The 22,474-nt window shown below is 41.2% G+C and overlaps 1 protein-coding gene across 1 annotated transcript in view; it reads left to right on the forward strand.

The window, feature by feature from the left end:
* The window catches only part of LOC145398974 (alkaline phosphatase-like), a 303,273-nt gene that overhangs the window by 273,904 nt on the left and 6,895 nt on the right, over nucleotides 1-22,474 (forward strand). Inside the window, exons 3-6 of the mRNA XM_080271705.1 lie at nucleotides 6,573-6,751; nucleotides 13,954-14,161; nucleotides 14,974-15,114; nucleotides 21,041-21,235. Coding sequence (XP_080127831.1) covers nucleotides 6,573-6,751; nucleotides 13,954-14,161; nucleotides 14,974-15,114; nucleotides 21,041-21,235 — 723 coding nt within the window. The remainder of the gene's footprint in view (nucleotides 1-6,572; nucleotides 6,752-13,953; nucleotides 14,162-14,973; nucleotides 15,115-21,040; nucleotides 21,236-22,474) is intronic.

Genomic DNA, 22,474 nt, shown 5'->3' on the forward strand with positions numbered 1-22,474 from the left:
ATCATCGAAGATCCTGGAGACATGACATGGAATTTAAGTTGTGGAGGTGCGCCAGTTCCGTCAGGTGAAAGTAAATAGACTACAGTAGGGAATTTTTCGAAACCTGAAGAATATTGTCCGACGCTAACTTGAAGGGAATCAAAATTTAGTCCTCGGGTTGAAGTGATAAATCGTCTCTGGCTCACTTTGTGGCTTCATTACTTCCTCTCTTTAAACCGTCCCATATCACCTCCCTGGCATTTCTCTCTCTCTCTCTCTCTCTCTAGCTGCCCATTTATATATCTATCTATTTACCTACATCTGTCCTATCTTTACCTATCCATCTGTCCATCTATCAGTTTATCTGTCTGTTTATCTGTCTGCCTATCTATCTGTTTCTCTTCCCGCCTCTCCTTTCCTCCCCTGTCGTCTCCCCTTCCTCCCTCTCCTCTCCGCTTCTCTATTCTCTCCTCTTCACACTCCTCTCGCCTTAAATGCATGCCACCACCTCTCCCAACTTCTACTATTCCTCCCTTTCACCCTTCACTCCCTCCTCCCTACCACCCTTCCCTCCCCTCCCGTCTCCCTCATTACCTCCCACACATTGTCTCCTTGTCTTCCTCTTCCTCCCTCTTACTTCCCTCCCCCGCTTCCTCTCTCCCTCCCTCCTCATTGCGTCGTTTTCTCCTTCGTTCCTTTAAATTTCTTTCTTTCTCCCTCTTCTTACTCTCATTCCTACTCTTACTTAATCTTCCATTCTGTTTTCATTTCTCTGCGCCTTTCTCTTTTCCTTCTACATCTCTCGTATTTCCTTCCATCATGTTTTTCCGTTTTGTATCCACGCCTCTCCCATTTTCCTATCCCATGTCTCATTCTCATAGATTTCCTTCCGTCTTTTCCTCTAACACAGTCTCCATTCATCTCCCTTCTCTCCCTTCCTTTCTTCTTTCTTTCCTTACTCTGCTCTTTCCCTTCTCTCTCTTCTTTTTTCTCTCCCTCACTTCCTCACCCTTCCTTCATTTATTCTCTCCGTTCTCTCTCTTTTCTCTTTTTTCCTCTCCCTCATTTCCTTTTTCATCATTCCTTCCTTCCTTCATTCCTTTGCTCTCACCTGTCTCTCTCTTCTTCTTTTTTCCTCTCCCATACTTCCTTCCTTCATTCCTTCGTCATTTCTCCTCTTCCTTCCCCTTACTTTTCCGCCTTACCTTGTTCCCCTTCCTCCTTCCTTCCCACCCTCTCTGTTTCCAACATTGTATATATGCACATCTCTGTTTTTTGTGGTCTTACTTTCACATTTTCATCTCCAGCTGCCTCTGCCTCGCTCTGCTCCTCTGTTTTTCCTTGATACATTATTATTGTTATCATAATCATCATTATTATTATTATTATTATTATTACTGTTGTTGTTGTTGTTGTTGTTGTTGTTGTTATTATTATTATTATTATTATTATTTTGATCATACCATTATTATATCCGGTACACTTATCCATTTTTCAGGGATGGGTTTCAATTAGCTAAATTAAATCCTTTGGCTTTAATCAGAATTAAATTTCTAAATGTGCCTCGACCAGTGGAAACGTTATTGCGTCCGCCCCTCTAACTCTTTTCATTCTTACTCTCCCTCTCTTACCCTTTTTCTTCTTCTTTCTTGCCCTCCATGCCACCACCATCCCAACACCCTCTACGCTAACTCTATCTCTCGCCTCTCCCTCACCTTCCTTCTTCCTTTTTTCTTTTTCCATCTCCTTCTGACTTTTTTCCTTCCTTCTTGCCTTCCACGCCACCCATACACCGTTCCATTAACCTCTGCCATCTATAATCCCGGTTTTTCCCTCATTCTCTTACTTCTTACTTTTACCCGCGCTATTCATACACCATTCCATTACCCTCTACCATGCATTGCTTCCCATCTTCCCTTTTCCTTCTCCTTTCTACTTCACTCCTATATCACCCCCACACCATCCCAGCGAGATTCAACATTTCTCATCTTCGTCCGTCAGTCTTGTCTTTTCCTCAGTCTTTTTCTTCTCGCTTTTCTCCCATGTCATCCACACGCCATTCCTCAACATTGCATCCTTTCCCGTTCTTTCCTCGCAAGTTTCCTCCTATCTTCACTCCCACACCAGCCACACGTCTTTACAGTGCCATCTACCCCTCGTCTCTCCAATTCGCCCCGCACTCGTTTCCTTCTTTTGTTCCTCTCATGTCACCCACACACCCTCCCTCCGCCCTTCATTTCCCCTGCTTATCTCTTTCTCCAATTCCTTTTTTCTTTCCTCCCATACTGCCTACACACAACTCCAATACCCATTACTGTACCCTGCATCTCTCCTATTTCGCCCCTCAATCTTTCACATCCATCATTCCTCCCACACACGTTCCACCGCTTCAATACCCTTTACCTTGTGTCGCTCCTGTTTCATCTCTCACTCTCCCATTTATCTCTCCCACACACTGTCTTCTATTTCAGTATCCTCTACCTTGCATTTTTCCAGTTTTCGTCCTTCACCTCGTCCATGGTCGCAATTCTCTCACTTTGTATCTTCTCTCCTTCTCTGACACTCCTTCCTCTTGCGCCACCTTCATGCCTCTCATTCACACTTACATCACCTCCGTTCCTCTTACTCAACCCACCTGCGTTCCTCTTACTCACACACCTTCATTCTTCCCACTACAACCCCTCCCACCGTCTCCTCCCTCTCTGCTTTCATTTCCTCGCTCCTCCTGCCCTCTCTCCCCTTAGAAAAGAATGTTATTTGAAGGCTGGTGGAAAAATTTTGCTTCAGTGTAAAAACCGGTTGGATCAAGAGAGAGCCGCTCGGAAACAGCTCAGAATTTACATAAAGAACCCTCAGGTAAATTGCTCAATATTACCACTCCTTTTTATATGTCCGAAGTTTTACGGAGATGGCATTTACTTTCAAGAGGTTTTATATCAAACCACCAAAATTAGATGTTTCTACAGTTCTATATCGCTAACTTTATTTTCTTTGGCTTCATATGGATAAATTCAAGATGCTTTATCTAACCACAGTCATCATATTTAAAATCTACTCTCACAGGTTCTCACTTTTCATCTACCAATAACATAAGGTATTACAGTTATAATTAATTCTTCTCTTTCAGGCTCCATATAATGTTATTCTTTGAACACCATCCAAGTTATACAAAAACGTAGAACAGCTCTCTGTTGTGCTCCGACAAAGAATATTAATATATACAACTATCACTGGCAGTTTCTTTAGGAGTGTAGTGTCTTGCTTTGGCCTCTTCCTCACTGCCTCCTGATATAAATATACAGTATATAGATAGATGGATAGATAGATAGATATATCCTTCTACCATTCGTGCTCTTCACCACTTCTTTCATTCATTCTTTCTCCTTTCTTTCGTTCTTTCTTTCATTCTTCTTTCTTTCTTTCTTTCTTTTTTCCTTCCTTCCTTTCCTTCTTTTCTGCCTTCCTTCCTGCGTGCCTCTGAGCTATCCTCTCGCCTCTATTACCCACACGCCCTCTCCTTTCTTCCTTTCTTTCCTTATTGTCCCTCTTTTGTCCCTTGACTGTCTCATCCTCCTTAGTAATTCTCCTTTTTTTCAGTACTTTCTCATGAAATTGTTACTTTCCTCCCTGTTTCCTCCATGCTCATCCTTTTTCTTCTTCCTTTCCACCCTTCTTCCATAACTGTTATATTGCTTTTTTTCTTCCATTGTCTTCTTTAGTTCTTTCTCATAATCTTGCCACATTTTCCTTCCTTCTTCCCTTTTTTATGTGTCTCTGTGCCATCTTCTTCCACCCTCACAATTCTTTCTTACCCCTTCCTTTGTTCTTATTGTCCTCTCTCTCTCTCTCTCTCTCTCTCTCTCTCTCTCTCTCTCTCTCTCTCTCTCTCTCTCTCTCTCTCTCTCTCTCTCAGTCTGTTTGTCTGTCTGTCTGTCTCTGTCTTTGTCTCTGTCTTTCTGTCTGCCTCTGTCTCTGTCTGTCTGGTCTCTGTCTGTCTGTCTGTCTGTCTGTCTGTCTGTCTCTCTCTCTCTCTCTCTCGCAACATTTCCTCAGTTCTCATCCCCTTCCTGTCATCCCCTTCCCTTCAGTTACTTCTTTCCTTCTTCCTCTTTCCTTTTTTTTGTGTGTGTGTCTTTAGGCTCTTCCTTTCCACACCTTTTTCCTCATTGTCATCTCTCTCTCTCTCTCTCCTATCCTTCCTTACTCCTTTCCCATTACTTCTTTTCTTGCCGTAGTTCCTTCCCTTCATGCGTCCATTTATTGCTCTTCCATCATCTATCATCCTCCATTTCCCTTCCTGCCCTTCCCTCCACCTTTACTGTTGCATTTCTGTCGCTTCCTTCGTTCATCTTTTCTTTCTCTCCTGCCGCTTTGTTCATATTTTCCTTCTCTCCTGTCTTTCCCGCCTGCCCGTGCCTTAGTTTTTTGTTTTGTTTTGTTTTGTTTTTTCTATCTCCGTCTCTTTCTCATCGGTCTCTACTTACATACCTGCTTTTCTTTCTTCCCTTATTGCTGTGTCTGTCTCTCCCGTCTTTCATACAGTCCTTCCTTCTTGTCCTTCCCTTTCCCTTGCCTTAATTCCCTTCTTTCTGTGTCTCTTGTCTATCTCCGTTTTCTCCATCATCTATCCTCCTCCTCCACTTCCCTTTCTCCTCCTACCACCATCTCTCTCAGTTGTTTCCTTTTTTCCTTTCCACCACTCCATGCGTCTTTCTCTCTCCCTCTTATTTTTCATTCCCCATCTTTGCGTTACTCTTTCAGTTATTCCCTCACGTTTCTCCTTCAGATTTCCCCCAACACCACCCCATTTTTCTTTTCGACGCCACATCTTCCATTCTTCCAAAAATCACTCCTTTTATTTCTTTCTCTTACATTCTTTCATAACATTTTTAGTGTATCGCTTTCGTTCTTCCCACCTCCTTCTTTAATCCACCACACCTTCAACTTTTCTTCACAGTTAATTCTTCCTTTCAGTACCACCTGTCTTCCTCCACTTTTGTAAATGCTACCTTTTACGTTCTTTTCTAAAAATTTTTAACACGTCTCTTTCAGCACCATTTCTCACATTTCTTCATTGTTCCGTCTTCTTTTCAGTACCCCCTCTCCCTTCTCCCTCACACCAATTCCTCCATCTTTTTCCCTTATTTCCCTTTCTTTAGTTTTTTTCTCTAGCGATTCTCATTCATTCTTCTCTCTCATTCTTCTCCGCTTTCCTCCTCCTAATTCTTGCACATGATTAACTTTTCCCTAAACTATCTCTTCCGTCTTTCAGCTTTCCTCACATCTCTCTTTCCATTATCTTCCTCTTCCAGTTATCCAGTATACCCCTTCCAACCCTCTTTCTTCTTTTCTTCCCTCAGCCCTCCCCCTCTTTTCTTCCTCATATCCCTCCCTTCTTTCGCTGCACTTTCCTCCCTCAGATCACTAATTCTGCATCCACAACACCACTTCAATCCTTCATTCTTCATTCACACCTCTCCCTCCTTTATCCTCCATGTTTTCTTTTTTTAGTTTTCCTCCTCATACTCCTTCCTCAGTTCTCTCTTGCACTGTCCTCCTTCATTTTCCTCCCTTTGTACCCGCATCACTGCCTCCATCCTTTTTTATTCTTGTCACTCTTCCATCTATCTTGACTTTCTTCTTTTTGTCTTTATGTTTACTCATTTGTTTGTGTCCTTCATTCGTCTTCATCGTATACCTTTCTCGAAGTTCTTCTCGATTCACCTTACTCAGACCACTATGGTAACTGACTCACTGTACCCACCTCCTCCATTACTCACTCTTCTCTCACACTTTCCTCGACCTTTTACCTTATCTTCACTTTCTAGTTTTCTCCTGCATGTTTCTCTTTCACTCTTTTAACCTTCATATTTCTTCCTCAAACTATTGTTCCACTCTTTTCCCTCAGCCCACTTTCTATATTTGCACACCGCCTCTTCCATCCTTCGCTCCACCTCCATAACTCTTCCATCGTCTATTTCCTTCACAAGCCTCCTTTAGTTTCATCCCTTGCGCCATGCCATCAGTTCGATCCCATCTTTATCATCCATCTTCTTCTCTCTCCTCCATCTCACCGCTTCCCTTTTTATAGCCTTACTCCTTTCCCCATCTCCCCTCACACCCCTGTTATAGTTTCTTGTATTACAGTATGTCCTCCCCACTTCCATCTTTCAACCTAACTCCTCCATTTAACTCGTATATACTCACCTCTGTTCGTTCTCTGGTGCTGGAGAGGAACGCCTTCACGTGGTGTCACCTATATGGCCGGGAGGTGGAACTGTTCGATTATGCAAACGTCCCTCAGCCCCATCCCTATCCACTGAACGGTGGATGCTGGTTTACAGAGAGAAAATTTAAGCCTGCAGTCCATGGGGTTCACGGTCAGATGAGCCTAGGTTTGCAACTACTTACTAATGCACTCCCCTACATTTTTCCCTTCATCTTTCTTCTTCAGTCTAATCCTCCGCAGTCCTATCTTACTCCACTACCTAACAAAACTTCACTATTCTGTCCCTACCAGTACTATCCTCCACTTTCCTTTCTCCCTACAACTGTCACTGTAATTCTTCTAACTCTGAATTTCCCTCCTACAGGCAAAAGCACCGGGATCGTGACTAACACCCGCATCACCCACGGCACGCCCTCCGCCCTGTACGCCCGCAGCCCTTCGAGGTACTGGGAGGACGACGCTAAGATTCCCGCACACTCCCACGCAGCGTGCAAGGACATAGCACGCCAACTGGTTGAGAATGAGCCGGGCAAGAATATCAACGTGAGTATTAGTATTCTCTGGGCATGCCGTTCATTAGTTCCCGTGTGTGTGTGTGTACGTGCGTGTGTGTGTGTGCGTGTGTGTGTGTGTGTGTGTGTGTGTGTGTGTGTGTGTGTGTGTGTGTGTGTGTGTGTCGTCAGTATCATCATCAATAACAGTATCTGCGCCAGTATCAGTATTACGTGTCTAGATATCATATAGCCATTAAACATTCTTACCTCCCTTTCCTTGGGGGAAGCAGCCTAGGTATATAGATAGATAGATTAAACATTCAGAAGACGACTTCTCGGTCTGCCCTCAAATGAAAGTTGTCGTAGCCCCAGATTGATGTGAATGTGAACCTAATGGATTACAGGCTGAAGTTTTCCCTCATTTGTGGTCTGCCATCTTTTTGGGGGAGATAGGCAGAGAACTGAGGGATGTTTGTATAACAGCAGATCTACATCATCCGGATATATCAGTGTCAGCACATGAAAACGTCGCTCTCCATGGAGGGAAGTAAACCAGATTTTCACATAGAGGAATATTTCTTCAAACATTAGTAATATTAGCCTCAGTACAATTATTATTCTGTGTTCATCTTTGCTACCTCCAGGTCATGTTATTAATCTTTAGAAGGACCTCTGCTACAGAAGGGATTAATATTTTTTTAATCCCTCGAGCTGAATTAGGATAGTCTGAAGATCTGAAGACAGTAAGAAGAGAAGAAATGTGTCATCTTATGAAACGGGTTTACTCTTATCATCATCATCATCATCATCACTAAAGGAATTATCATCATCATCATCATCATCATCATCAGCAGCAGCAGCAGCAGCAGCAGCAGCAGCAGCAGCAGCAGCAGCAACAGCAGCAGCGGCAGCAGCATCACCATCACCATCACCACCGCCACCACCACCACCACACAGCCTATCCTCTTTATTACTGTCATTATCATCATCATCATTATCAGCTACATTAAAACCCAGATAATCTCTATCAGTGTCATATTATCCCTACGTTACCCATTACCAGAGGTTATGGTTGGGGAAGTGGAAGACAAACGCCTCTCCAAACTTTTCTAAATTATCTCACTTTAACCTCTTAGTTCAAAGGGTTGCTGTGCGAGGAATTTTGCTGGATGGGTGCTAGGCGAACCGCCCTCCGCCTGTCGGCTCATAGTCGTGAAGCTCATAGGTCCCTACTCGGGGTTTCCCTTCTTTATTTAAATTTGAAAACGCCCAATTCCGTCCCATACTGAGGACACGGGGCGCAAAGAGTTTAAATCGCCCCTTCCTGCCCATCATATGAAGAACGGTATCTCCTATATTTCATTTTCTTTAGTCCTTCCTTTGCTGCGATGAGGTTTGAAGAGCTTAATAAAATCGTCCCTCGTAAGCTAAAAATCAAACAGAAAGTCCTTAATTCTTGTTAAGGGTTTTTACGTATCTGGTGCCCTTGTTTTCTCTCGAGCTTATTAAAATATCGTCTGACTTTGGCCGGAATAAAATATAGAGTAGGTAATTCGCTGCCAAGGAGTTAAAGGTAAAGCTGAACGTGAGGTCAGAAACCATAATGCTCTTAACCGTTGTGCGTATCTACATAACCTGGATCTTTTTACAAGTCATCCCTATTTTAAATCTTCAAGATTTCATAATTATAGTTGCTGCTTGTTACTGTTAATATATTTACATCTCGTCCTACATTTCTATAGCTTAGCAATTCAATCAATGCCACTGCATCTTTCATGCCAACATTTGTTTCAAAATTATTTACGTTTCTGAGAACTTAATAGTTTCTTTCTTATCTTTCTGTCCTCTGTTATTTTACATTATTTCATTCCTACATTAATCACTACAGCTGTCATACCTTACGTTTCCTCTTCTGTTTTCTATATCTTCTCAAACTTACATTCACTATCTCTGCAGTTTTCATCCCAGCATCTCCTCCACTATTTTCTGCAACTTTTCATTCATGCTTTTGACATTATATCTATCATCTCCACATTTTCTCATTCATTCTATATTTATTCCTCAGTCCTAGGCATGTATCTTTCCTAAACCACATATATCACTCCTTCATATGCATCACCACATTATATAATATATTTAATATTTTTAGTCTTGTCTACACCTCCACAGTATACCCCTTGTTCTATGCTTATTCTTCATTACTTCCTGTGCTGCTTTCTGCTTTTGTCATCTCCAAATCTCGTCATCTGGTTATCCACGTTAAATCAGTTCGCGACCTAGACGCGCAAATTTAAGTTCCATTCCCTGCCGTAACCTGAGTTTGCTATCAAAGGCTAAACAAAGGACGTGGAAAGCTTATACACTTTCGTCTCTTTATCCATCCTGTAAAATAAAATAAAAACTTATAAAAACTTTCCTGTCTTAACTAAGAGACTTACTATTACAGGCACAACTACAGAGACACGGGGAGATTCATCATTTTCCTCGCTTTATCCTCCCTACAGAATTAAAAATACCTTATATAACCTGGGTCTCATTTTGCAGTAAGAACGAAAGACATGAGAAGGCTTTGCACTTTCTTTGCCCTTCCTGCGAAAATAAATCATAAGTTACGATGGAAAATTGATCATAAATTTGTCTGTGAATACGATCACTGCATTGGCTATTTCTTGATGCTAGCCTGCTCAGATGTCGTTAGTTATTTTACACTCCTTTTTATTCGTACGATTATCATTCTTTATCGTAGGTGGACATGACCCATCGTTTTCTTACTGTATTTATAAAGGAGCCTTCGTAACATCTCTTCGAAACCGATTTATTTTCCCACTACATCTCAATAATGTCTTATATAATACTGATATACACTATTTCAGTATCAGAAAAATATAATTAGCTTGCAAGGGGATATCAGGCGTAATATACAAACTAAATCGCTCAGGAAAAAGCTACGACGTTTCCTGACGTTTCCCTGAGGAGAAAAAGACAAGTATAAGTTTTTTTATCTTCTTTTTTCAAGGAAGTTGCTCTTAATATGACTCTTTGACTACTAAAAATTTCTCTCAGCTGAAAGAAATCGTCTGAATCTCTCTCTCTCTCTCTCTTGATTAATGATGTCGAGTGCGCCAGAAAACACCGCAAGAGTGGGTATAATTGGTCCACCATGTTTTCATTTCGGTGAGAAAGTGTGTGTGTGTGTGTGTGTGTGTGTGTGTGTGTGTGTGTGGGAGAGAGAGAGAGAGAGAGAGAGAGAGAGAGAGAGAGAGAGAGAGAGAGAAAATTATATACACACATAGAAACAGTATACATACAGAGAACCAAGTACACACACACACACACACACACACACACACACACACACACACACACACACACACACACACACACACACACACACACACACACACACACACACACACACACACACACACACACACACACACACCTTTAACCTCAGTTCCAGTCTGTAAAATGCACAGCGCAAATGGGTTTCGGATCAAGACGGCTTTCCCTTATTGTGCCCAGGAATTGATGGTGGCAGGATGTGATGATAATGATGATGATGATGATGATGGTGATGATAAAATGAATCTGATGGACCAAAATCCAAGGAAAATGACAAATACCAGATTTATATGTTAAGTAAAAAGCTGACAATACACCTGTAAGTTGGGGTGAGATGATTATGATGATGATGATGATGATAATGATAATGATTTGTACTGAGAAATGTCTTCTCGGAAAATCGGATGATACAGTAAACCAGACTGGAATATTAATTTTATAATGCATTTTTTTTTTTCAAGATATTAACGAAGATTTACTCAAACATTATTCTGAAATGTTCTTGAAAAATGTAATGCTGTACATAATATTTTGACAAACTTTTAATGCTATGCGTAATGTTTTAATGAAGTTCTATTACTACATAGTATAAAAATCATCTCACTAAAGCTCTTGAACAGTACTTTTAAGGCTAGTAATATCTAGTTACTCTCTAAATAGTTCTTTTTTATTTTCTCAGTACAAAAATGTCTGATTTTTATTTTTCTGCCTCAAGGCAAATATACTGTATTCAGCCTCCCTTCAGTGTCAGTAAAGTCTCTCTCTCTCTCTCTCTCTCTCTCTCTCTCAGTCTTTCCCCGGCTGACCTTACAGTGTGACAACCCAAATGGTTTCCTGTAACCCATGATGCTATTTACTATGCTGGATGGTAGCCACTTAACCAGACGACGCCTGGTGGTCTATGCGGTTACGGCGCTCCTATGGGATGGAACCTGTAGAGGTTTCCATCTGAAGGACGATTGGGGTTTGTTGCTCCGTAATGAATGACACGGGTGAGGGAGACTTATCTTTGACTTAAATGTCGAGAGTGAGTACCCTAGCTCCGGGCCTCTTCACTCCTGTTTATCTGGTGCAAACTGGGATTGTATGATGATGATGATGATCTAACATATGTGAAGACTGGAAGACTGGTAACGCCGAACACATTATATAACGCTAATAGCCTAAAGTTGAATAGTTTAGACTGGCGGGTAATCTCATAGCTAGAATTTTTGAATGGTTATGAAATGTCAGTAACGCCATAGATTTTAGACCGGCAGACTTTCTCTCAACTGGGATTCCTCGTGATAAAAAAAAAAATATATATTATAGAAATAGTATCATCGAACAATTAATACAGTGCCAGTACTCCAGTGTCGAACAACTTAGACTCTTGGACATCTCTCAATTAGAATACCTAAATATTTATACTAGACGCTCCGAAATGTGAAAAAAAAAAGACTATTTTAGATCGTCCTGTGCTAGCGAGAACTGCTGCTAAAATTTCTGTTAACCCGCGTCCGTCAGCTAAAATATCCGAATGCTTATAAGGATTGTGTTAAGCCAAGTTTGCCACCTAGAATTTCCCAGTGTAAATAAAAATGGTATTTAAGCCCCGCCTGGGTGGGCTGGCTGGCGGCTGGGGCTCGGTGAATGACTGGGTCGAGTTCCGCTGTACCGCTTAATGAGTGGGACTTTAATGTGTTTGTTTGCTCGCCCAAGGTTCCTTAGGTCAAGGTTAAGGCGAACAACCTGACTCTATCCGCGCCTGATTATATCGCGTGGAAATTTCTGTACGTGGCTGAAACTGGGATAATTTAGTCCATTCAGAACTAACGGGTAATGTGAGTGTGTGAGTGAGTGAGTGAGTTAGTGACACAGCGAGGGACATATACTGTATTTGGCTGTCCATCCACACATTTGATAGCTGCACCCACCTCCGCAGTATTCTAAGGAGAGAAATATTTATCGGTAATGCACTTAAATGACATCCATCTGACTCACAGGTCGTCTCAGAACACCTAACTGCCCAGTGTTGTGGCTGTCCTTCCGTGTAATATTTATGGCTGGTCCAGCACGATGCAAGTATGCCGTCGACCACTACTCTTGGACTGTGTATTAGCAGTAGTCGGACTAAAAGATGAGCCATAAGAAAGCCAGGAGAGATATATTGGCCGTTTTCCTCCCAAATGAAACAATGGAAACGTTTGGGAGAGGCCGGGCTGCTGCTGCTGCTGCTGCTGCTGTTACTGATGACGATGATGGTGATGATATATGTAATGCTTTGTCTTGTCTCTCTGCGTCATACTTACGGCTATTCTGGCACATCGCAGGTACGCGGTAGACTATTACTCTCTTGTTGTTTATTTCCTTGCGTATGTATATAATTATGTGTGTATACACCACTCCCCAATACACACCCCATTGAGCCTGGACCCATTGTTCAAAATGGTACTGTGAGTGCGTGAGTGAGTGAGCGAGTGGCATAGTGAGGGACACATACTGTATTTGGCCGTCCGTCTGTGTGCAATAAATGTAGTGTGGTTGACAACCATTTCCTCAGTTTCGCTAGGTTAATGAAACCTGCAGCTAACCCGGCCAGCGACCTTTCTCTCTCCATGCCTGATCGTAGTGGGTAGAAATTCCAGTAGATTCAAAAAATTTTGCTGAGGCTTGAGTTGGTCAGTGGAACACAAACTTTTGCATGGTTGGAAAAAAAGGGTCTCTCTCTCTCTCTCTCTCTCTCTCTCTCTCTCTCTCTCTCTCTCTCAGTGCCTGATTATACCGCCTAGAAATTCATGCAGACTGCCGAAATTTGTTAAGGCACAAGTAATTTCGTCTATAGAAAACTAACTCTTCAAAACACAGCCTGATTCAAGTAATTTATAGTGCGAACAAGTACAAAATCATTATATATGGAAGCTTCAGAATCCTGCAGTTTGGTGTGGCGTGGGAGGATAGTTTGGTGTCGAGTGGTGTGTGAGGTGGTGCGTGGTGTGGTGTGGAAGGATGATTTTGTATGGTGTGGTGTAATATAGTGGTGTGATATCCTAAACAGTGAGAGGGTGATATGATGTGGCGAGTGAGGGCGATGTGGTATGGTGTGGTGTGGTGTGAGAGCGTAATTTTGTGTGGTGTGGTGTGGGAAGGTGGTATGGAGTGGTGTGGGAAGGTGGTGTGGTGTGGTGTGGAAGGATAATTGTGTGTGGTGTGATGTGAGAGGGTTTCAGAGTGTGTTGTGTGGTGTGTGATGTGATGTGATTGTGGTGTGGTGTGGCTTTGCTAAGGTATCGGTAATTAAAGAATACGGAAGTGAAGCACCTCGTTTCCAAAACTCATTAGTAAGAGATAACGACCAAGACCATTCTTAGCGATATTTCCACGTCCAAAAAGACAGCAAAGTTCCCCGTGTATCTAAGCCAACGTTATTCCCAGTATGATTAAGTATTCCCTCTGAACAGTACTTCACTTGCATTAGCACTGATACTGTCTTTATAATAAGGTACTGTCATTACTAAACTGTTTTTTAGTATTCTCTAAAGCTGCGTGTACGTTCGTAAAAAATTCCCTTGACAGTCTTACACATGTTTCTATTCCTTATAACTCAAAGACCATAAGAGAAGCCGTTAATTAATCACGAAGTATGCTCTTTCCATGTGGAATGCTATGCGCACATATGTCCTCTCGAGTTCTCTACGCAGAGGTATAGGGAGTACTTATACATGAAGCAGCATCTTTTGATTTAAACTAATTAGCTGGTATACAGAGAGAGAGTGAACAATATCCACCTGTACAGATCATCGCCACTTGACCCCGAAAGAAAATGAAGAAATAGATTAATGTACGGCAAAGGAAATAGAAAACGAAAACAAAAAGAAAGAAAAATGAAATCACAGTACTGAATAGGCTGACAGTAATCCTTCCCGACAGGTACTGATGGGCGGGGGTCGTCGACACTGGATCCCTACGACCGTGTACGACCGCGAGGAGAGGAATCAGAGGGGCCGCAGGACGGATGGCAGGAACCTACTGGACGACTGGGTGCACGACAAGAAGACGCGGGACCTGAACGCCGAGTATGTGTGGAACAAGGCCCAGTTTGATAAGGTGGACCCAAGACACACTGATTACCTACTGGGTGAGTGGATCTTTTGGCGCCTCAGTAGGCTATTTAGTTTGTACTTTTTCTGCGCCAAGACTGTGGCTGTGTAACCTTTTCCTTAGAGCACTTGAATTTGCTGTTTTATTATCAAGGGCAGTGGTAAATAGGGTAAATGATGCAAGGAAAGATATAGGAATTTAGTGAAATTTCTGGATGCCGAGTATGTTTGGAACAAGGCATAGTTTGATAAGGTCGACCCCGGGCGCAATAACTCTCTTCTGTGTGAGTTTATTCCATTTTATATACCTGATTTAATTGCTATGCAGTTTAAAAATAAGATAAGAGTTTTATAGCAATGAAGGAGTACCTGAACAGAGAGGATGTGTGGAGCAAGCCACAGTTGGATAAGGTTTACCCTAGACACACCAGCTAAATATTGGGTGAGTTTTGCCTTGTCCTTGTACCATTTGCTGATTTACTGAGGGCAAAGGATGATTCAACATGCACGAAAAGCTGAGAAAGGAAGACTATAAAACTGAAAGTACCCGAATGCAAAGTATGCGTAAAACAAGACGCAGTTTGATAAGGTCGACTCCAAACCCACCGACTGCTTGCTGGATGAGGTCTTTTTACTATAACTGGTCTTGATATCTTGCTGCTTGAAGAAGTTATGACAATACAGTACTTGTATTACATTTGAGTCGATGTTGAGAAGGGAACAGAAAAAAGCTGAAGAAACTGAATGTTCAGCCAGGGAAAAAGATGGAATCGTATCAGAGAAATTATGTTTGGAATAATGGTGATAACGATGGCGATGATGATTTACATAACACCATCCTCCCCACCAGGCATCTTCGGATATTCTCACCTAGATTTCGAAGTGGACCGCAACAAGGGACCGAGCGGCGACCCTTCCCTGGCAGAGATGACGGTCAAGGCTATCCAGATCCTGCGCAAAAACCCGCACGGATTCTTCCTTATGGTGGAAGGTAAGGCAGAGGAAAGTTAAGTTAGGTTAGGTTATGTTTACCTAAGTTAGTTTAGGCTAAGTTAGATTAAGCTTGATTACGTTGAGTTAGAATGGGTTTTAAGTTAGGTTAAGTCAGGCTGTGTTAAGTTTTAAGTTAGGTAAGGTTAGATTTGTCGGGTTAGTTTAGGTTAGGATATTTATCACAGAATTATAGAAAGGAAAACTTATGCAGATAGGGCCAGGTAGCAGTTCGACACGTATAGGAAGACAGGTGTGGTGGGACAGGTGATAACTAAAATGCAGTAAATCCACGTATATCAAAATTTTGTTTCAGAACATCACAACTTTTCACATAACTAGAACTGTAGGTTAGGAATGGAACTGCATCACACACACACACACACACACACACACACACACACACACACACACACACACACACACACACACACACACACACACACACACACACACACACACACACACACACACACACACACACACACACACACACACACACACACACACACACACACACACACACACACACACACACACACACACACACACACACACACACACACACACACACACACACACAATATCCACTAGACCACAGCTGCATACAAAGCAGGAGAAAGCAAGACAGAAGGAGGTCGTTATGGCTATTAGGCTAAGCTTAAGCACCTCCGAAAACCATTAATTAGAGAGACTTCATAATTTAGATGCATGGACACGCATATCTCACCATTTTGTTATGAGAGACCTTCATTTAAACTGAGTAAAATCGTCTGACGGTTGCAAGAATATAGGAAAGTTAATGTCGTCGTAATGAAAAGATTAGTGGAGATTATAGTAATGGAGCCTCTCTTTCAATGGGTTTAAGGGAAATCCTATGATGTACAACGAGAGATCTGTCCCAAGCTGAATAGTATCACCCAGCGCAAGCAAGAATGAATTATAAAACACCACATTGTGCTGAAGGTGTTAAAGGAGACGGCTTCAAAGTCTTTCCCCTACGACATATTTTCCATAATCTGTATAAAATGGTACGGTGAGAACATGTAATTTGCAGTAAAATATATAAATCATTTCCTTTTCAGGTGGTTTTTCGTTCTGCTTTATTATTCACTCCAAGTTGTATTTTCACATACCTGGTAGCCGCATGAGTTACGACAAGGGCAAAACCACATACAACTTAGGTTCAAGAAAATTATTAATACAGATTTGTTGATGCATAAGAAGAGGGGAAGGAGGATCTTGAAAAATTATTGAAAGTAAAATGAAGGACGCGTACAGTGTAATCTGTGACACCATTACTTGAAGAAAGGGTAGATAAGAGCAAGGGCAACGTGAGAGAGAGAGAGAGAGAGAGAGAGAGAGAACACGAGCACCTGCACAGAGCTTTGTACCTTTATACCTCAATTTCCTTAAAGCACACAGGCGTTGAATATACATTTTTAAAACGGTGTGCATTAGAGAGGCTCCCCAGGCAGGCAGTAATGTGCCGGTAGAAGAGTAATGAGGCGAAAATTTGAGTGGACAGTCGGAGATAAATATTTGCCTACTAAATTTCACCTCTTCTACGTATTACTTTACTTTTGTGGTAATTTGTGGCACATTTCGCGATGTTGAAAAAGGTTTGTATGTTTTCCTGCCCATAGATGGTTCTCGCCTAATGGGAGTGAAGGATGTTAATATTCTTCTACCTTGAGAACTGCACATCGAGCCAAACTTATTCATTCATCTCATACAGCAACTTAATTATTGTTTTGCATTATTCGTTATCCATTTAGTTAAATAAGTGCAATACTGGATAGATAGACACAAATAGACAGACTGACAATTAGATAGATGAGTAAAAAGATAGATAGATAGGTAGATAGATATTTTAGGTAGATATTTTATGTAGGTAGGTAAATAGGTAGATAGGAAGACAGATAGATGGAAACACAGATTTTAGATACATAGCTCAGTAGATAAACAATGAATTAATAAACAGATGGAAAATTATAAACATATGTTTGGAATCTAAATATAAGCTTAAAATATGCAGTGTTCTTTTTCAGATACATACCTGACTGATAATAAGGTTCTATGGTTCCTTCTGCTGCCCCTCCTACTTCTCTTACTGTATATAATGCATCCTCAGACATAGTTACCTGGCCAGTTTTCATGCCTGTTAGCTTAATCTGTCCTTTCTCATCGCAAAAAATAACGTAAATATTTTCTTAAAGAACTAGTTTGATGTTCCCAACCACTAACACTCTTATTTTTTCTTTGACAAATATTTGACATTTGCCAATTTGAGAGAGAGAGAGAGAGAGAGAGAGAGAGAGAGAGAGTTAAAACAAAGGCTTCACTAAGTTTAATGGATTATTTGGGAATAATCTTAAAATTTAATGTTAGTGACATTACAAAACGAGAATGGAGCACCTTTACCTGGATTTCCCGAAAGGAATTATTGTACAGAGCATTTTTTTTTTTCAAAGCAGCATATTAAAAATTTCCATAAATGTTTTAATTAATTTTATATATTGATAATGACTGACCACTTCACCATATTTAAGAAATTCAGTTCAATTTCCACTCGCCTTGACATGTACAGTAGTGATTTTACACAGTCTTATCCAGGCAAGGTAATGAGGCAAGTCAATCGTTGCAGACTAGTGTTGACACCTGTATCTTTCTTATGAATATCCCAGGTATTCTTTTACATAAGATAAGAAATTAAACATAAGAATCCATGACGAACACGTGCATTACTAAGCTAACCTGGATAGTTAAGGCAGAATATGTATTATATACGAATTTTTTTTACAGACAAAGATAAGTTACTACCACACAGGCACATATAGCAGTACGTTTTCTCTGCACACATGAGAATCACGCACACTGCACCCGTAATGTGAGACTGATATGCCGTTGCACAAACACCAAAGTCACAAGTTAGCAGATAATAGCATGCATGAAGTCTAGCTAACTTTTTCGCACAGTTTACACCTCCTCTGCATGATCTGCTAGCAGAGTCACTCAGTTCACCTACCAAGCTAATTTCTTTGCTAATATATTCCAGAGCCATGGAATAACTACAGGATATGCCAACTTTCTAAACCTGTAATTAATGTGATTATACAGTAGTTTCACTATATGTGCTTTTTTTCCTTTTTAATAAACTCTGTCCACAGACTAGACAGTTCATTACCTGAGGCCCAGCAGCCCTCCTGCGTGCAACCCACTTTCACGTCAATATTTAATTCATGATAGGGACCGTTTAGCGCTCGAAAAATGATATTAACTGGAGTGTAATATGTCCATTTGGATAATTGTGGCAATGCGAAACAAGCCAATTTACAAACGTATTGCTGAAAGGTCATGCAAAATGGAAAGGTGAGCATCCAGTAGAAGAATTACTCTAAGAATTACTCTCGTGTTTATCCCAGTCCCTGCAATGTCTTATTTAATAGTTCATCCTTTTTACCATTTGATGATTTTAATATGCTGAAGAGAGATTTTTTTTCCTTCAGAAATTACATATACGGACATCATTAATACCTGACTGCAAGAAATCGCCAGTAAGCTAAATATATTTGCCTGGGTGTTGTGTGATGAATATGGAAAAAGTACGTCATTCTGTCGAAGGATTTAATAATAATAATAATAAAAAAAAAGACTTTATTGGACTGAAGAAGCTAAAGTAACTAGCTGGAGTAGGAAACGTGTATTTTGTGGGTAATATAGGCTAAACGCTGAGAACATAAACCGGTGCTAATTGGTGTGAAAATGTGATGACGAGAGGGAGTGGGCGAGATAATTAACCACGCCACAAACGCGCCATGCACTCACAACTCACCAGATATTAGCCAGATATTAACCACATTTTACCCCCACCTGCGGCGAATGTCAGCGTTGGCCAGAACACAGGAACATATGCATGAACAAGAAATAAGTTGAGGAAATATGCTACACTTTCATTAAGCCTCGGTGATTTTGTAACAGCTTTCCCTCAAATATTTATTTTGCTCAGGTTAAGAAAGTATGCGTATTGTTGGCCTCGGAAATTTCGTAACACATCTTCCTCAACGATTCATCTCACCCTTTAAGAGTTGAGAAGATATGCCTTAGTTTCGTTGGCTTAGATTTTGTAACACCTCTACCTTAGCGATTTATTTTGCCCAGCACACCTCTTGTATGTTATTGATGGAAGCTATATCGATATTAAGATTATGTACCATGCACGACAGTGTGAAGGTGTAATGCTCAATATAAATCATTAAGGAAGAAGTGTTTTAAAGCCTCCTTTGGCAACAATGATACACCTAAACCCCACAACACTAGTTCACGCGGGTAAAAATAACGTATATTGAATTAATTAGTATTACTGGTTGCAGCTACACTGGTTGAGGCCACATGAGGTGCTCTTAATTAGCATAGATTTAATTTGCTTTAATATTCATGACCTTTTGGCACTAATATAAGACATTGTAGAAATATAACATTGTATAAAGTTCTGAAACAGATGGAACTTGCGAAAAAGGGAAGTCTATTTATCTGTCTACAGTATATTAAAATGATCCGATTTCTGTATGTTTGTTTGTTACCATAGCACAACAGAAGCGGCGCAACGTAACACAATTTTTGTAAGAGTAAGGTATATACCGTTGCAATGCTCTAACTTGAAGAATAAAACAATTTTCAGTCCAGTCGGGCCTCCAGTTCCCGAGTTACTATTCATTTCTGGACTTTTGCTTCAAATTTAGTATTTGCTTTTAGTGGAGGGGGTGGATTAGTCCTTGGTCAGGTATTGAAATTACCAGCATGACAGAAGAGAGAAGAGTGACGTGTTTGTTGTATTATCTCTTTCTCGTCTTTCCTTCCTCCCTCCTTATACTCTTAATATTGTATACCATGTTGTTATAGTATGATTTGGTATAATAGTTAATACCAGTACAACTATAAAGCTACTCTCTCTCTCTCTCTCTCTTTCTCTCTCTCTCTCCCATTTCTCAACGGGTGATCCAGCAGGATGAAAAAGGGAAAATTCCTAATTATGTCGCGCTCACGGCATGAATAATTCATATTTCTCTTACCTTTTGCTGAAAATAGGAATTGTCTTGACATCGAGCGGAGGCCTCCGAAGACGGCCTTTAAGCAAGTTGGGATTAAGAGGGAAACAATTTTTATTGGGGCTCTGAACCAATGCTTAAGTGTTTCGGCTGTGTTGATGAAATAAGATGTAATTACACAACTATGTCAAGAGTATCAGGTATGAATAATTGAGGAGGGTGCACGGTGAGACTGACGTTCATTGAGTGAATATGGCCAAGATATTACGCGAATTATATAAATACTGTATATATGGTATGAATGGATATGACCTGCTGTGTAGAATGAGATGCTATTCTTGTGATTAGTAATGAATCCACATTTGCTTTGTTTTAGAAATTTAGCTTATCAGACGATCTCTCCACAGTGAAGAGGTTACTGAACACAATACACTTTAGCACACATTTATTCATTTTTTTTTTATTACCTAGAAATCATATTTGAACGTAGTGCTAGATATTACTCGGGTAGTTAGCAATGACTGTATAAGCAAGCACACAAGTACTGAATCTCACACGCGACAGTTCATTCTTGCAGACATAAATTTCGATACCTATTGTAATAGGTCATATTGACAGAAAACAATAAGGACATGAACATTAGTCTTGAAAGCATAATTTTTTGAGTTTTCAAAAAGTTAGCAATGACTGAAAATCATAACTACATGAGCACACAACTGTATTCAGTCTTGTAAACTTTTCCTCTGTGCCTTGTTACTATGAGTGTTTACTAACCCTGTATGGCTGCCGGAGAAATCTTTATATGCAACCTACTGTACTTGTGCTGCACCACCCTGGAATGGTCCTAATCACTGTTGTGTATGACCGCCCTGCTCTCAGCCGGGCGGATAGACCATGCCCACCACCACAATAACGGAAGGAGGGCCCTGGAGGAGATAGGTGCCCTGGATGATACGGTTCAGAGCGCCCTCAACCTCACCTCCAACAAGGACACGCTGGTCGTCCTCACCGCCGATCACTCCCACGTGTTCACCTTCGGGGGGGATAACACCCCGAGAGGCCATCCCGTCACCGGTACTCCTTCCACTCTTTCTGTCTTCTCTCTTTACTCTCGCTCCCTATGGGCTTCTATGCAAACAGAGCTAACCCTCTTTATCACTGGTGCCAGAATCGTGTACCTGGTTTTGTTCATCAGGTACACTCATCAGTAATAGATTTTGTTTAGTCTTTAATCCAGTCCCTGGCTGAAGACAAGCCAAGGTTTCACACCAAATGAAAATCTGCCGTCCATTGTTAAGGTGTAGTGATGGAGAGAGATGTCTTCATGTGGTGGCACTGATATATCTGGGTAGTTCCGCTGCCTGGTGTAGGAACGTCCCTCAGCTCCCTCTGTATCCCCAAAGGGGGATGATAGACTGCATGAGATCTTCAACAGTTCATCAGCTTCACATTCAAATGAGTCTGGGGCAACAACAGGAGCAAAGTGGTAGTTTGAAGATTTGCTAGACTGCACGAGAAACAGTGTGTAATGACACCGTTAGTCGTGCAATCTAGAAAAGCTTCAAACATCCAAGAACTTGTCTTCGCTCGGGATGAAGCCCTAGCAATGACGTTCTTTCAGCAAGAGACAGAAGCAGAGGATGAGCAGGGATTATGATATGCTACTGTAACTTTATAAATTTGTGCGAAGCGTGGTCAGTGATGAAGGGGGTTTGTGTCTCAGTTTTTTAACAGGTGGGGAAACGCTAACGTGTCTGGCGGCTGTGACAGCATGCACATTGACTGTACGTCGTCTGTCATGATTTATGTTCCTATTAGTAGCCTAAGTAGTGGGTGGTTCCATACATGTGCAGTTGGTGTCGCTGAAGCATGCCTTGTCCGTTGTCATGGTGGTAGTGTAGCAGCTTCAACACCCAGCCGGGACTGGAGGCTTTACTTCCTTTATGGATAATATTCAAGGGGAATTAGTAGGCTTTCTTGCACCTCTGCTTGCGATAGATTTTGTCTGTTTCGTCTGAGTATTCTTTTGTATGCTATTGACGCAAGCTAGTGTATGTCGATGTGAAAACGGTGTAAATGCAGGACAGTGTTAAGATGTAATGTGCAAAATACTTCACTAAGAAGAGGTGCTACGGAGCCTCCTATGCCACCTCGCATAAAGGCCTCAAAGTGGCATAGGAGGCTTCGTAGCAACTCTTCTCTAGCAATTTACATATTACTCCTTGATATTCTGTTATGGTATTTACTTCGTTTCATACCGACATAGTTTACATAAGTAACATACAAGAGGATATTGAGACGTAATGTGCATAC

The sequence above is a fragment of the Coenobita brevimanus genome, chromosome 47 (genome assembly GCF_032717465.1).
Source record: "Coenobita brevimanus isolate Jiangsu-jjx chromosome 47, ASM3271746v2, whole genome shotgun sequence".
In the NCBI taxonomy this organism is placed as follows: domain Eukaryota; kingdom Metazoa; phylum Arthropoda; class Malacostraca; order Decapoda; family Coenobitidae; genus Coenobita; species Coenobita brevimanus.